The sequence below is a fragment of the Leptodactylus fuscus genome, chromosome 2 (assembly GCF_031893055.1).
Source record: "Leptodactylus fuscus isolate aLepFus1 chromosome 2, aLepFus1.hap2, whole genome shotgun sequence".
NCBI lineage: Eukaryota > Metazoa > Chordata > Amphibia > Anura > Leptodactylidae > Leptodactylus > Leptodactylus fuscus.
The window spans coordinates 69,867,213-69,881,567 of NC_134266.1; the positions used below are offsets into that span (position 1 = coordinate 69,867,213).

Consider the following 14,355-nt stretch of genomic DNA (forward strand, 5'->3'; position numbering starts at 1 on the left):
TTGTGTTAATTATCTTATTCCAGAGATGCTACATAGAGCAGTAATTAAAGTGGAGGGTGGTGGGTGACAGCTTCCTACTGTGCCATCCTCAAAGCCTAGCAATTAGCACATCCCAAGGAGAAAATCTTATTAGCACATACACTGGCTGCACGGATTGCTTGTCTATACCAATTTCATTTATCATTCAATAATTAAGCAATTAGTTGCTGGCCGGGGTTCAACATAGCAAAAATTAAGTAAACAAAAATATATGAGCACAAGCACAGAAAGTAAAGCATGGAGCCAGAATCAACAGATCATATTTTCCGACTGACACAATCTTGCCTATTTCCTTTGTAAAAGTAACCATAGCCCATAGAGAATAATCACAGTTATAAAAGCTCATTTAATACAGAAGTAGTCCGGGTCATCCTACATAATAATCACAGGCCAAATTGAACTACACAGCAAATTTACTTACTGACTACGTTGGCTTGTCCAGTGAAGATGGTGTACTGAAGCTCATAGGAAACGACACTGAATTCATCGTCAGACGTCCAGTGCACAGTAATTGTGTCATAAGATGCTGTACAGAGTTCTTCTCTAATCACTGGGGGATTAGGAGCTGTCAGGAGCAATAACAGATTGAGTTATGAACAAATTATAAGAGTTTGGGCTATACTTAACTGCAGAACAAAACCTCTTAGATGAACTATGCCTGTTATGTAGGCTTTTACCTAATATCCATATAGCATGGTAAGAGCACCCCATTCAATGATTGGTCTTAGAAACTAAAGGAAGGTTAAAGTGACATTCTAAAACCAATTTTCTTATTAGTACAAGTGCGACACCCACATATTACTAGGATGATCAAGAGGTTCCATACTCAGAACTTCTTTGTGGATATTACAGAAAAAAAAAAAATTCTAATCTTGGCTTTTGCCAACATGTATAAGGACCTCAGCTAATATCAATTTACAGGCTAAAAATTATACAGTAATCCTCATCTTCAGTCAAAGAGAGAATTTACAGATACACAGAAATCCCAAAAGCAACACTACAATTGTCTAAGGGTGCATTCACACGGAGTAATATGCCACGTGATGTGGCACGTATACGGCGTGTGAGACTTTGCGCGCCATAAAAGCTCCCATTGATTTCAATGGGAGTTAGGATCGTATACGCCACGTTATTTTGCGGCCGTGATTTTGTAGCTGTTTTGAAGCCAAAACCAGGAGTGGATTAGAAAAAGTAGGGATGCACATCTATTTATAGGTTCTCATCTTTTATGATCCATACCAGGTTCTGGCTTCGGATTGTATCAAGGCGATTGCATCAACTAGGCAAATGCAAACGACAGAAACAAGAAGCTATAAATACAGTAAACTTGGATATTACTGTTAGCTTATATACTGTGTAGAATAGAGGACTTCACATTCACTATGGAATCAGAAACTGCTAACAGTACAACCAGCCCAAAATGATGGCGATTCCTGTATAACACAGCTTCTAATCACAAAAGTAGTATGGATCCGCTGATCTGCAATGACCTCCTCAACCTCGGTAATGATGTCCTCGTGACAAGGCGCAGCTTGGTGAAGTGAATCGTGATCAGCTTTTGTCATTTGAATGATTAAATTAGTAACCGCTGACCGAAACTTTACCTGTGAGATAGTCAAGACACTCTAACAGCTTCTTCTCTCTGGAAAAATCCAATGCGAATGTGTCAAATGTGTCATTCAGATTAATCTCTGGTATTAGCACTTGGGAGGATGCCGTTGCCATTGAAACTCTGAAAACACAAAAAACAAGAGCCATATACTGAATATGTAGTTATCACGCTGTACTATGAAAAAAGATCAAGTAAATATAAACCACAAATTAATGTTAAAACACTGAAAAATATTCTTCCTTCATTAATCGAACATCCGGGTGCTGAACCCATGCAATGGGGAAGGATACTGGACGATGCGCGCAGAAAATGGCAGGATTGTAGCTCGTGGAATAAATAAATATATATATATATATATATATATATATATATATATATATTATATAATGCATTTGTCTGTGTGCTCATTATTTTAGCCATGTTCATACTCTTCATTATCCTCCTCACTGTCTTGTGTCTTACTGTTTGGAGCAGGAGCCCTGCTGTCGTGCCCCCTGTTCCATAGGACAAAACTGTCCGTGAAGCTTTATCCCTTGCCTAAGCCTTTACAATCATTTGGCCTCTGATTGAAGATGGAGCAGATCAGCAGGAGATTCGCTTCTTTGTTCTATCCAGGATTTTGATAAGACTGTGTGTCAAGATCAGAGCTGTGAAATCGGTAGGCCAAACTACCAACGCCTCTGTTTTTCCACTTATGAATCCTTCATAGATGGCTGCCAGTAATAGACAGCTATCTGTGCATCTTTATTGCATCTTTAGCTATAGCTGGCAGACAAATCCATCATGCCCAATTCTGGGTTCTACATATGGCAGACAACAAGGGACAGTCAGGCGGCCCCACCTAAATAACACATTGTCGGATAGCACAGATCCACAGACCATTATAATGTAAAGGGCCAGCTTTAAACCATCCCTGTAATGAGTATGGAGGTTTTCTGACTCTCACTTAATGGCAGATAGGAGATATAGGTGGAGAGAGGCCTCAGGTATGCTGGATATCAACGGAGCTATTGAACCTTGGCTTCCTCTGCTATGTCAATGAGAACATATGCCCTCTAAGCCTAGCATTCATGGGAATGAGGGTGACGGGAGAAATAGCTGGCCAACATCTATTGAATGCGTATGGCAATTTTTTGCAGCGGGACATGCGCTTTAGATTCAGGATAGCATATCTGCTATTCCACCTTATAATCTGTCTGATCTCTATTATAGGCCTGCCAGACACCTTTAAGAGTCTGCTATTAGAGATACATTGCTTATACAGACACTAAGCAATGCCAAGGCTGCTTGGCAGCTGTTCTACTGTAAAAGGGAACAGTGTAATATTTCTATGAATAATTTATGGACGGGGTATTATTGCCCAATTTTCCCTTCAAAATCAACACCAACTTTTTTCAATATGACCCATAATTTGTGCCCTCTCGTAGCCACAGATATGAAATAAAAAATGTGCAGCGAAATCTTTTAAGACAAGAATTTGCTATAAATTTCGAGCTTCCTATGATGAAAATCTTCTAAGTCTCCCCTGCTGATATCTATTTCACTTGTCTTGAAAACAATGCAATGAAGAGCCAAGTCTGGTGACTTTAAGGCCAACTTCAGAATTCCTGGGAACGTTTTCTTGATAAATTGTACACATATGTCTTAAGACTCTCCAAAATATCTTGGCAACAAACATGTTACTGCATTAAACAAAATCAGATTCAGTTTTTATTGCAGACTAGAAAATAATGGTGGGCATGTTAAAATGGGATACACAAGATACAGAATTGGAAACACTAGACCATATATCATCTGCTACTATAAGCAGCCATTACCTGTAATACAAACAGACATAATAATATTCTATGCAGAAGTCTGTGTATCTGTGAATATGTTATCGTTCTGTATGATCCCCCACCTGTCTTTATACTGGTACAGTGGTCCGGTGTGGTCTCAATACATGGCTATGGCTGTCAATCACCCATGGTATCAACACGTCACCATTGCGGCCACTAACATGTCTAGTGAACTGTTCAGGCCTTCATATCTCATTGACCATTTTACGGACTTACTGATGGACCTTTTTTATTGAAATACACCAGCAATGTATTTATTTGCATTTTCTAAAAACTTATTCAAAGCCTCAAAAAAAAAAAATAAAAAAAAAAATGCTACATGGTTGAATACATTGAAGTTGAAAATAAAAAATACTGTATAACAAATCATTTACCTTTCTGTGATACTTTTTGCAGACTGGAGGAAACGGGCATGGTCGGCCTCCTTCAGAGACTGCTCGGCCTGAGAGATGAGGGACGTAGAGCGTTCAATGCACTGTTTGCAGTTGGCAACTTGCTGGGCCAGTTTCCTCAACCTGACCACCTTTAAAGAGAAGTCAATAACAAAACATTAGGTTTCTTTAATCAATGCAAAAACTTCAAGACATACCCATCACACGTGTAATGGACATGAAATTGGCAGTAGGAATGACTTCTAGCTTTGAAGCAGTATGGATAACAAAATGATAGTCAGTCTAAAAAAATATAACAACAGTTTTACTCTATTAATTGTAAATTGTTCCTTTGATGCAAATGTGACCGATGATCATCTCATCAACTCTACATAAAGAGGATTTACAGCTTTATTAAAGGAACACTCCAGGCATTGCCTATTTTGTATTCTTTTAACGCTTGAGTCAGGCAGTACCACCTCAGGCCCTGTATTAGGCATAACATAGAGTTAAAGGGGCTCTATCTTTGGGAAGTCATTTTTTAGCTAAGCACATACTTGCATAGCCTTTAGAAAGGCTATTCCACACCTACCTTTTATATGTAAGTCCCCTCAGTAGTTTTTGAATAAGTCACTTTTTATTCATATGATAATTAGCCTCAGTCTCAGCGAGCACCGTCTCTGTGTATGAGAGCAGAGAGGCTGCGGTGCTGGTGACTTATTCCCTTGATCTCATACACGGAGAATAGCAGACCGTGCTCACAAACACTTCTAGTGTTTGCTGGAGGCCATTTAGCATATGATTAAAAAAACATGGACATATTAAAAAACCCTGAGGCTATTTGCATACAAAAGGTAGCTGCGGAATAGCCTTTCTAAAGGCTATGCAAGGATATGCTTCGCTAAAAAGGACTTTTCCCAATGACAGATCCCCATTAGTTTTGCGTGCTTGGTAAGGAATATGCAAATCGAGTCTCATTGGTGAAAAAAGGAGGAATCTGCTCCTAGCACCACCTATTGGAAGGAAGCTCCCTATAGATTAATCGGTTTTTCAAAGAAACATAAGGTTATAATCTGGGAATAAGAATAATGCCTCCAAAATGTTGAGGTTCGTTCCCTTCCAGTGATCGCTGTTTCAAGGTTTTTTAGGAAAACATTCCTGTTTTTCCACCAATGAGGTCTTATTTGCATATTCCTTACCCAGAATTCTTAGCAGGCCATGCATGGTCTAATAAGTCTCTGTACCGGTAGTCTCTCTAAAATGAGACACATAACCCCTTCTGGCTTGCTAACCTTCTAATCCAGAGCAACAACTACAAGGAGTTTGCCTGTTTTTTTTCCATGAATATCAGGGTGTCCTCCAGTCTGGTTTTTCTGAATTTTTTTTAGATTTCTATCAAGGTGACCCGGTGGTTTGTAGGTGTGCGCCTTAGATATAAAAATTGATCATCTCTCTTCAATGAAGACAGTGACTTATGTGACCAAATATGGAGTCTGTACAACAATATGGTATATGTTGGTACAGATTCCCACGATTTATGGTAGCTTTACTGTACTAGTAAAGAAATAACAAAACTGTACGTAACAGGAATAGCTGGAATAAAAACGTGATTTACAAAATGCACACATTAGGTCTTAAAAACCACTGAACATGAGGTCATTTGTTTGGATAATCCCTAGGTAACTAATCACTAGAGGAGACAAGCAGATACCGGCCTCACATCACGGCACACGGGCTGCGTGGGAGTCTGAATCCAAGTGACATTTTGGCAGTAATGCTGAAAACATTATTAATAATGCTGCAAAATGGATGACTTTTCCTGTGAAATTAGAAAATGATGGTAAATAGTCTCAGCGATCCTTTTCATAGCTTAAATGCATTCCTCGTGTGTGTAATAATACTCAGAACTTAAGTGCTAAGCAGAAAAGACTGTCTATATAATGCCAATCTTCCCAGAACCGCAAGAGCCAAAACAAGCACAGCTGGCCTGATACTCTCGCCAGTCACGTCATTTCCTGATAGATTTCTCTTTTAACACAATATCCACAATTTGTGATAACTGAAATCGCTGCACGCAAATGGGTATTTATTCACTGAGCCAGGTTTGCTTTTCTCTGTGGGAGAAGAATAACAAACAAATAAGTAGTCTAATAATTGTAATGTAATGTTATATAATCCACTGTTATAACGGAAAACAGTCCATTGCATTCAAGTTTATGTAGTACATTGTACATAGAGACTATTACCAAGTATGTGTTCCGGCTGCACTGGCTCCATCACTTATACATTCTTATTGCGAAGTCTTCTAGAATACAGTGGACTCAAACTATATATATATAGATTTAGTGTATTCATTTGGTGCTACTAGTAGCCAAAAACAACAAAATCCTAGTGCCGCTTTGGCTACTATAATACGGGTCTATAGCTATAATATGCTGTCCTTACATAGAGAAGCATACGAAACTGTCATTTCATTAGTTTTCTTTCTTTTTTATGTGTAAGGAAAGTGATTTTAAGTATTCTTGTAATACAGTTTATTAGGTGATTGTTGACTTTTATTAAATAAAAAAAAACATATTCTAATGTTTGTCCTTAGCGATGTTCTAAGTGAGTGTTGCTAAGAAAAATGTGTCTTCAGCTTGTGCTCTCCTGTCCCTGCCGCTGTCCACATACCTATGTCCAGCAACAATTGTCCACTTTGGTGTAGAACTCCCCATCTTACCGCCCATCCTCCTGACTTTTACGCTGACTACCGACAGCCCAGCTTTCCGCTTTCTCTCCAACATACTCCCTAAGGGTCCATTCACACAGAGGAAAATGGTGAGGAATTTGGTGTGGAATTTCAGTGCTGAAAAAAAAGCCTCCCATTGACTTCAATGGGTTCCTTTTTTCTGCTAGTCAAAAAAGAAACCCATTGAAGTCAATGGGAGGCTTTTCTTTTTTAGCGCTGAAATTCCACATCAAATTCCTCACCATTTTCCTGCGTGTGAATGGACCCTTAACTAGCCCACAAGCCTTTCCACTTGTGATCTCCTTTCGTTCTTCCCAGTGACAAGGAACACTACAATCAATGAACGCCACATATCCCTGCAACCGACTGATGCACTAATGTTTCATGATGTAAAGACTCCCTAGAGCAGGGGTAGGGAACCTTCGGCTCTCCAGCTGCTGTGGAACTACAACTCCCAACATTCTCCATTCACTTCCATGGGAGTTCCAAGAACAGCAGAGCCAGTATGCATGCTGGGAGTTGTAGTTTTGCAACAGCTGGAGAGCCGTACGTTCCCTACCCCTGCCCTAGAGGTTAAATGGATATAGGCTGCTCTGTGCCCATGACATGATACAATGCACATGCATTCTGTCCACACGGAAAATTGAGTATGTATACAGGGTACCACTTCCATTACGATCCGCACACTCGCGCTCCTCTGTTGCAACCATCCAAAATTCTTTTTTGAAGTTCTGTTCTGATAAATTTATTGAAGTGGAAAACCTGTACCATGAAGATTGTGGTCCCCAAATTAAAATGTGTATCAGAACTGCCCCTGATATCAATTGCTATTTAGAACCCTGTCCACTGGCATCTGTTTCACAACCAAAAACCATACAAAAAACATAAAACTAAGCAATAAGCGAACAGATAAGTCCTGATCTAACTTGCATACCCAATGTCCATTAGAGAAATAAACAGTTTATTATACAATATACGGCCATCCACTTTGCCCCTTTCTCCACTGCTCAACCACCACTGCGACATATTTTATTTTTGGTACTCTAGCTAGAGGGGCATACACTGCAAAATATGGAACTATGTGAACTTGTATGTCTTGTGCAATTTTTACTTTTATTGTACACTATACTAGTATATCCTCATAATTCCAAGCAATTTAAGCAAAATGCCATCATTAAAGGGGTTTTGTAAAATTTTGTAAAAAATTTCTCCCTAAATGATGTTCCTGGCTCTTCGGCAAAATTTTTGACAGTCCCTCTAAATATCCTGAGGCAACCATTCCCAAGACTATGATCACTGGACTCAAGAAAAATAGAAATGAGCATTGCCGTAAAAATGCATTGCAGAATTTGCACAGACAAGTTTGTGACATGTTGGAATAGTTTACGTTGAATGCCTACATGGGAACATCTGAAGCCCACACAATACTAAAAACGTAAAAGTAGCAACTTCTTTCCACTAATAAGTCACTGGGATCTGAACGTGGAGGTCTTAATTCTATGAATAAGTCACCAGAGACTTTGGTTAAACAGTAGATTGAGGATTTAGTTGATGCCTAATTCCTTGCATTTTCCTTCCATACAAGACTGGCCTTGCCCTCTGGCTGACTTTTTACTGTTGCTGTGACATAGCTGAAAAACAAATATTATTTTAATGGGACTGACTCAGGAAAAGTGGAAATGCTTCACCTCAAACTTTGACTGAATTCAAGGCACTTCAACATTTCAGCATTGCCTAGTTCATGAAGTGGAAAAAAAGTATTAAAAATATATATAAAAATCAATCACTAGGACTTAACCGATTAAATCTGTCACTCGAATAATTTTTTGCATTACTCATTCCCACCCTGATCCTTGTGCTTGCATACTCAGGCACTGCCAAGCCTGACACCGCTGCTCTGAGAACAAATGGTCTATCAGGAAGACCCTGCCAAATCTCACAATGCTTCATAAGTCAACTATTTTGTAGATTTGCACATCCAGTCCTGGATTAACTTTAGCCTGCAAACCACAACCAGTATTCTTAGGTCAGAGCTGATGAGTCTTCGAATAGTTCAGAATACAACGTGCATGAGCCAGAGAACCAAATAAACATAGGTTACAACAGGACAGATGGAGATAAATTTGTGGCAAGTCAGAAATGGTCTTCATATATCCTCAATACCGCCCTTCCTCTGCTAAAAATAAAGTGCTGATCTAAGACATATATTCAGGGGTTTTACACTTTCAATTTTTCCTAACTTCAGGATGTGATAAGTTATTAGGACAGTTTGTTCCTTGGAACAAGATCGAGAGGACAAAGACTAGGAGAAATGCAAGGTTCTTACTTTCCAAATTGTTGGTGGGCATGTCCAGGAGAACCTGGTCCACAGCTCAGGGACCATCCTAACCATTGTTACTCCAAGCAGTGTTTTGGACCATGGTAATCTCAAGACTAAGTACTGTTCACCTTCAGTGATATTGAGTGATCTTCCTCCTCAGACCAGGAGATCATTCATTGACACTACTGATTTAAGAACACGAGTATTAGAGTTTTATCCAGGGACTTCAGAAACCCGACTGCCTCCCTGTCCAGAGAAGGTCTACCTCTACAACATAGGCTTGACGACCTCTTTCACTATTGTATTACAATAATTCACTATCCTGAAACCTAGGACATATTTCCAGTGGTGAATGCCCTGACTGTGGGATATAATATAGACAAAAAGTTAAGAAATTCCTGCATTCAGGTTTCCAGGATTGCAATCTCTGACCACTCCATAGAAGTGACTGGAGGTACTTTTGCACCTCTTCTCTGCTGATAAGCATCCCAATGATTGGATCCTCAGCAATCGGATACATTCACTATCCAAAGGGTATACTTATCCACTATCCCATTTATTTTTTATCCATAGGATAGAGGATAAATCAGTAGTCATCTCGGGCCAGCGATCCTGAAACAGGGTGTGTTTTATTGCTATTGTGTTAGATCCCCAACAATCAGCAATATTTTTCATGCATGAACCCTTTAATAAGGATTTGTACAGCAAAAAAAAAAATAAAAAAAAAAATACTGACTTACTTATTCAGAAAGCATCTAAAGCCTTTATCACTTTGCTGACCAGTTTCCATTAAATCCCTCCTGGTATTTGGAGAAAGAAACCAACTTGTGACATTTCACCTCCTGGAACACTGCTCTTCAAACCCTCTTACATCAGCGACCAGCCAACAGGCCTTATTGAAGTTAATTAGAGGTGCATGACAGCTTAGTGAACCATTAAAACCTGCACAGGACTTTATTCTTAGCCGGCCCTTTTCTCACAAAAGCGCCATTAGACTTGACATTTCACGTTAACTTTAGAGTTAAAGAATGCCACATACCAGGAAAGCACAGCTATGCCAACAACTTACCACTAAACAAACTCATGGTGGATATAAATAGACTATTGTGATACGCAGTAAAAAAAAAACAAAAAAAACTTCCTTTTCACGGAAAAGTAGCAAAGGAATACCCTTAAACTAGAGCAACAAGTTAAAAAAATATTATAAAATTTCAAAATTTTATCTTAACATTTAAAGGGGTTTACTGAATTTACAAAAAATTGGGCTAAGGAGTAGGAAATTCGGTAAAATACAAAAACAAAGACCCACATCTTCAATCCAATCCTCTGCTGCTCCGATGGTCCCTACTTGTCTCTATAGGGCCATTGGAGCAGCTAGGGATTGAAGATCAAGAGTCTATATGTGAGACATGTAAACATCTTATTATGCCAGTGTTTCTTTTCATTCACCATATGTGATCTACTAGGAATTCTGGGAAAGAAATATGCAAATAATATCTCCTTGAAAAAGGAAAACATGCTCTAGCGCCACCTTTTGGAAGGCAGCGCAACCTCTGGTTTTCTAAGAAAAATAAACAAAAAGAAGATCTGCACTCCTTATCTAAAAAGAAACCTAGTGACATTGTCTGATTATCTGGGATTGAAGCCAGGAGATGTTGTGACTTCTCACTCAGTAAAACCAGTACTTATTTGTGTACTCCTCCCTACAACAATATACAGTCATTAACATACATTATATAAAACATGTAAATTATATCAAACAAACAATTAAAAAGTGATTTCACAGTATTACGAAAATTTTAGGCTAAGAGGTGACCTACTTTTTCAATAACATTTTTATGTGAAAGATTTTTTTAAAGAATTTTTGATATATATATATATATATATATATATATATATATATATATATATATATATATATATATATTTATATTTATATAAAATCTTGTAATTCTAACTTTCGCCACTAAGCCTAAAACATTCTGTGACTCCCTGTTTCCTATAGAAAGAGCATGGACCATAGAGACAGTGGTCAGGAGCGGACCCTGATGACTTCTCTAGAAGTTTTTTCTATGGAGTTTTCTAGATATGCTCTGTGACCAGGACAGAGGTCATTGTGTAAAGAGGGGAGCAGATGAGCTGTAAAATCCTTTATTGTGATAAGGCTGCTGTAATGAAATTTACAGAATAAAGGAAGAGTCAGCAGATTGTAGGGCCTAGTGGACAAAGTCAGAACTACAGGATTTTGTTTTTAAGAATATAGATAATAACATGAAAAAAAATGTTAAAAACCTCACCAAATTAAAAAAAAAAAAAATCTTTAAAAATATGTTTAAACATAAAACTTAATTAAAACAATCATTTTCTGACAGCACATTCCCTTTAAGAGACAATAAAAACTTTAAAGCCATTCATTAGAAACCGCTAATTATTTTTCATAACAATCCATAAGAGGATCTCTGGACATTGAATGAACAGAGATCACTATAGTGATGATTTGAGCGAGCACCAGAATTCCAGAATTAAAAGCCGGTAACGAATCTTGAAGCCTCAATTACCAGGAAATAAATATTGAGTATAAAATAGAACAGGGAAAGTGGAATATTCTGCACTCAGCAATGAGGATTAATAAAAGCTGCCATTATATATACACAACATGCACATAGCAGTCCCCAAGCCTTAGGGTGAGTTCACACTACGTAAACGGAAGCTTATTCTGAACGTAAAACACGTTCAGAATCAGCGGCGTATAAAGCAGTTCCATTCATTTCTATGGGAGTCGGCATGGGAGCGCTCCCCATAGAAATGAATGGGCTGCTTTTTTCACTACGAGCACTCCCATTGAAGTGAATGGGAAGTGCCTGCGTGTACAGCTAGCTCTGCTCATGCCGAGTCGTACACGCCAGCACTTCCCATTTACTTCAATGGGAGTGCTCGTAGTGAAAAAAGCAGCCCATTCATTTCTATGGGGAGCGCTCGTATGCCGACTCCCATAGAAATGAATGGAACTGCTTTATACGCCGCTGATTCTGAACGTGTTTTACGTTCAGAATAAGCTGCCGTTTACGTAGTGTGAACTCATCCTTAGAGAGAAGTTTGAGGCTCCCCAGGTAAACTTGGATCTGTCGATCTATAAAATATACTTCATGTAGAAATACCATATAGTCAGTCTATGGGGAGATTCATCATTTAGAGTTCTTACCTTTCCTTCTTTAATTTTGGTTCCAATAATTTGCCTTCTCTGCTGTATAATTTCAATGAGTTGATCGCTCTCCTCAATTAGTTTAGCTTCTTGACGTGATGCATTTACCTGTAGAGATAAAGTTTAACCACATTAAAAACAATGAAAAAAAACACATGGCACAAGATGATGAAAGGGACTATAGAGCTCTGGATCCACTTGGCATGCTTCTATTTCAAGTGCTGCACTCTAGAGTGCAGCCAAATCCTTCACAAAGTAAACACAAGGCTTACACCGGACGCTTGCCACTCATCCTTAAAACGTAACATTTCTAAAAACCCAGTGAAAATGCATTTAACAATAAAACTTCAAAGTGCCTAAGCATGCAGTGAAAAATGCAATAAAAAAATATTTAAAAAATCATAAATCTAAAATATATACAAACAAAATCAAAATAAATCTTTTTAACCAATGATCTTAGACTCTTCTAGCATTTGGATGCCATTTGACACATAAATATATATCCATGACCTTATCCATAAAGCAAAAATTAGCCAATATGACAAATTACACCAGATTCCCCAAGTTCTCAATACCGTATACACCATGACATGTGAGACCGTTTTTGTAGAAGGATGTGTTTCTTCACATAAGGATACTTAGTGCACAATATGTTGGTAAACGTGGCCACTGACAGGAGTTAGGCCTCATTCACAAGTCCGCAACCTGTGGACGTGTGAGGTCTGTGACAATCATGACTACAGACCACGGAACCCCTTTAACGTCAACGGGTCCATGAAAATCACAACCACCATAAGTTTTCTGTCTGCTTTTCACAGATCCAAAGACTTGGGAAACAGCTTTGAAAATGCAATGTTAGGGTACATTCACACTGAGTAAACGCTAGCTTATTATGTAGAGTAAAATTACACTTGTAAATTTTGCTATCCCATTGACTTCAATGACATTTTACAGGCGTATTTTTACAGGCGTATTTTTTACAGGCGTATTTTTTACAGGCGTATTTTTACACTTGTAAAAAAATATCATTGAAGTCAATGGGATAGCAAAATTTACAAGTGTAATTTTACTCTACAAAATAAGCTAGCGTTTACTCAGTGTGAATGCACCCTAAAAGTGAAAAAAAAGTTCAAGGAACATTTCCCAGAGTTCTTCCTTTATCATACACTGCCATTAGATTAGTAGTGAAGTCAGCAACCTAGATGAAATGTGGTCTGAGGCTCAGTTCACATCAGCGTTCGGGTTTCCATTTGGGGAGTCCAGTTAACCTATACGCATCAAAAAGTGGTTACGTAAATGAAATTCGCAGACTTTATAGACTATAATGGGGTCCGTGTGGTTTCCGTGAGAAACATGCAGAGAGAAAAGTGCTGCTTGTAGGACTTTTCTTTTCGTATGTTTGTTATGGAAACCACACGGACCCCATTATAGTCTATGGGATATGCGGGTTTCCCAGGTAACCGCTTTTTACGTTCAGGGAGTCCCAAGGGGACATTAGCTTATGGTTTACTATCGGCTACAATCGATCATTTTTCATGCCACGGCTTTCATTAAGAACAAGCCAATGTCAATATACATTCACCCTCCCCTTCCTGTCATCACGGTCCTTGAGAATGACCAGGGAATGTTTGTTATTGGAGATTTAATAAACTTGGATCCCTTTCAAGTAGCACTCATGTGTCTCCAAGATATAACTACCACTAAGGAAGTCCGAGGTATCAGAGGCAGGTTAGAAACATTGTTATGAATACACTTCTCTAGTAAAAGTATCAGTATGTTTCTAGACTGCAGCTTGTATGTACATCCTGCGCTCCACCCATCCTCAAGAATTCTCCAAAGCAGTTAGCAGGTAGGAGATGAGGTTACAAAAATGTTATTGCAGATGGGAAGTCTTTGTGTGAGTGATAAGCATTTGATAAAATAAAAATATCACAAGTCTTTTAGTTAACACATGGAAAAATGCTTAAAAAAAAAAAAAATATATGAAAAATATTCTAGCCCCGAACAAAATATTAAGCTGCTGATCCTTGCATAATATAATTTAGAAAATCATCCGAGAAAGACTGGATAACAGCCACTAGAATGTTTCTCTTACGCTTAATTCACACCAGCACTAGCTCATGTGACCAGAACAACGGACAGCCGGATTAATAGAATAGCGGCGACACATGGAGCCCATTGACTATAATGTCCATTGATTTAAAGCTGAAACCAATGGAGTAGCTCTTTACAGTCAGAAGGG

General features: G+C 38.5%; 1 protein-coding gene across 5 annotated transcripts in view; it reads right to left on the minus strand.

Annotated features, from left to right (window-relative positions):
* The window catches only part of MID1 (midline 1), a 254,008-nt gene that overhangs the window by 34,393 nt on the left and 205,260 nt on the right, over positions 1–14,355 (minus strand). For all 5 annotated transcript variants that reach the window (XM_075263953.1, XM_075263951.1, XM_075263952.1 and 2 more), the window contains exons 4-7: positions 12,114–12,221; positions 3,864–4,012; positions 1,644–1,771; positions 461–604 (exon numbers count right to left, since the gene is read on the minus strand). In XM_075263953.1, the coding sequence (XP_075120054.1) occupies positions 461–604; positions 1,644–1,771; positions 3,864–4,012; positions 12,114–12,221 (529 nt within the window). The remainder of the gene's footprint in view (positions 1–460; positions 605–1,643; positions 1,772–3,863; positions 4,013–12,113; positions 12,222–14,355) is intronic.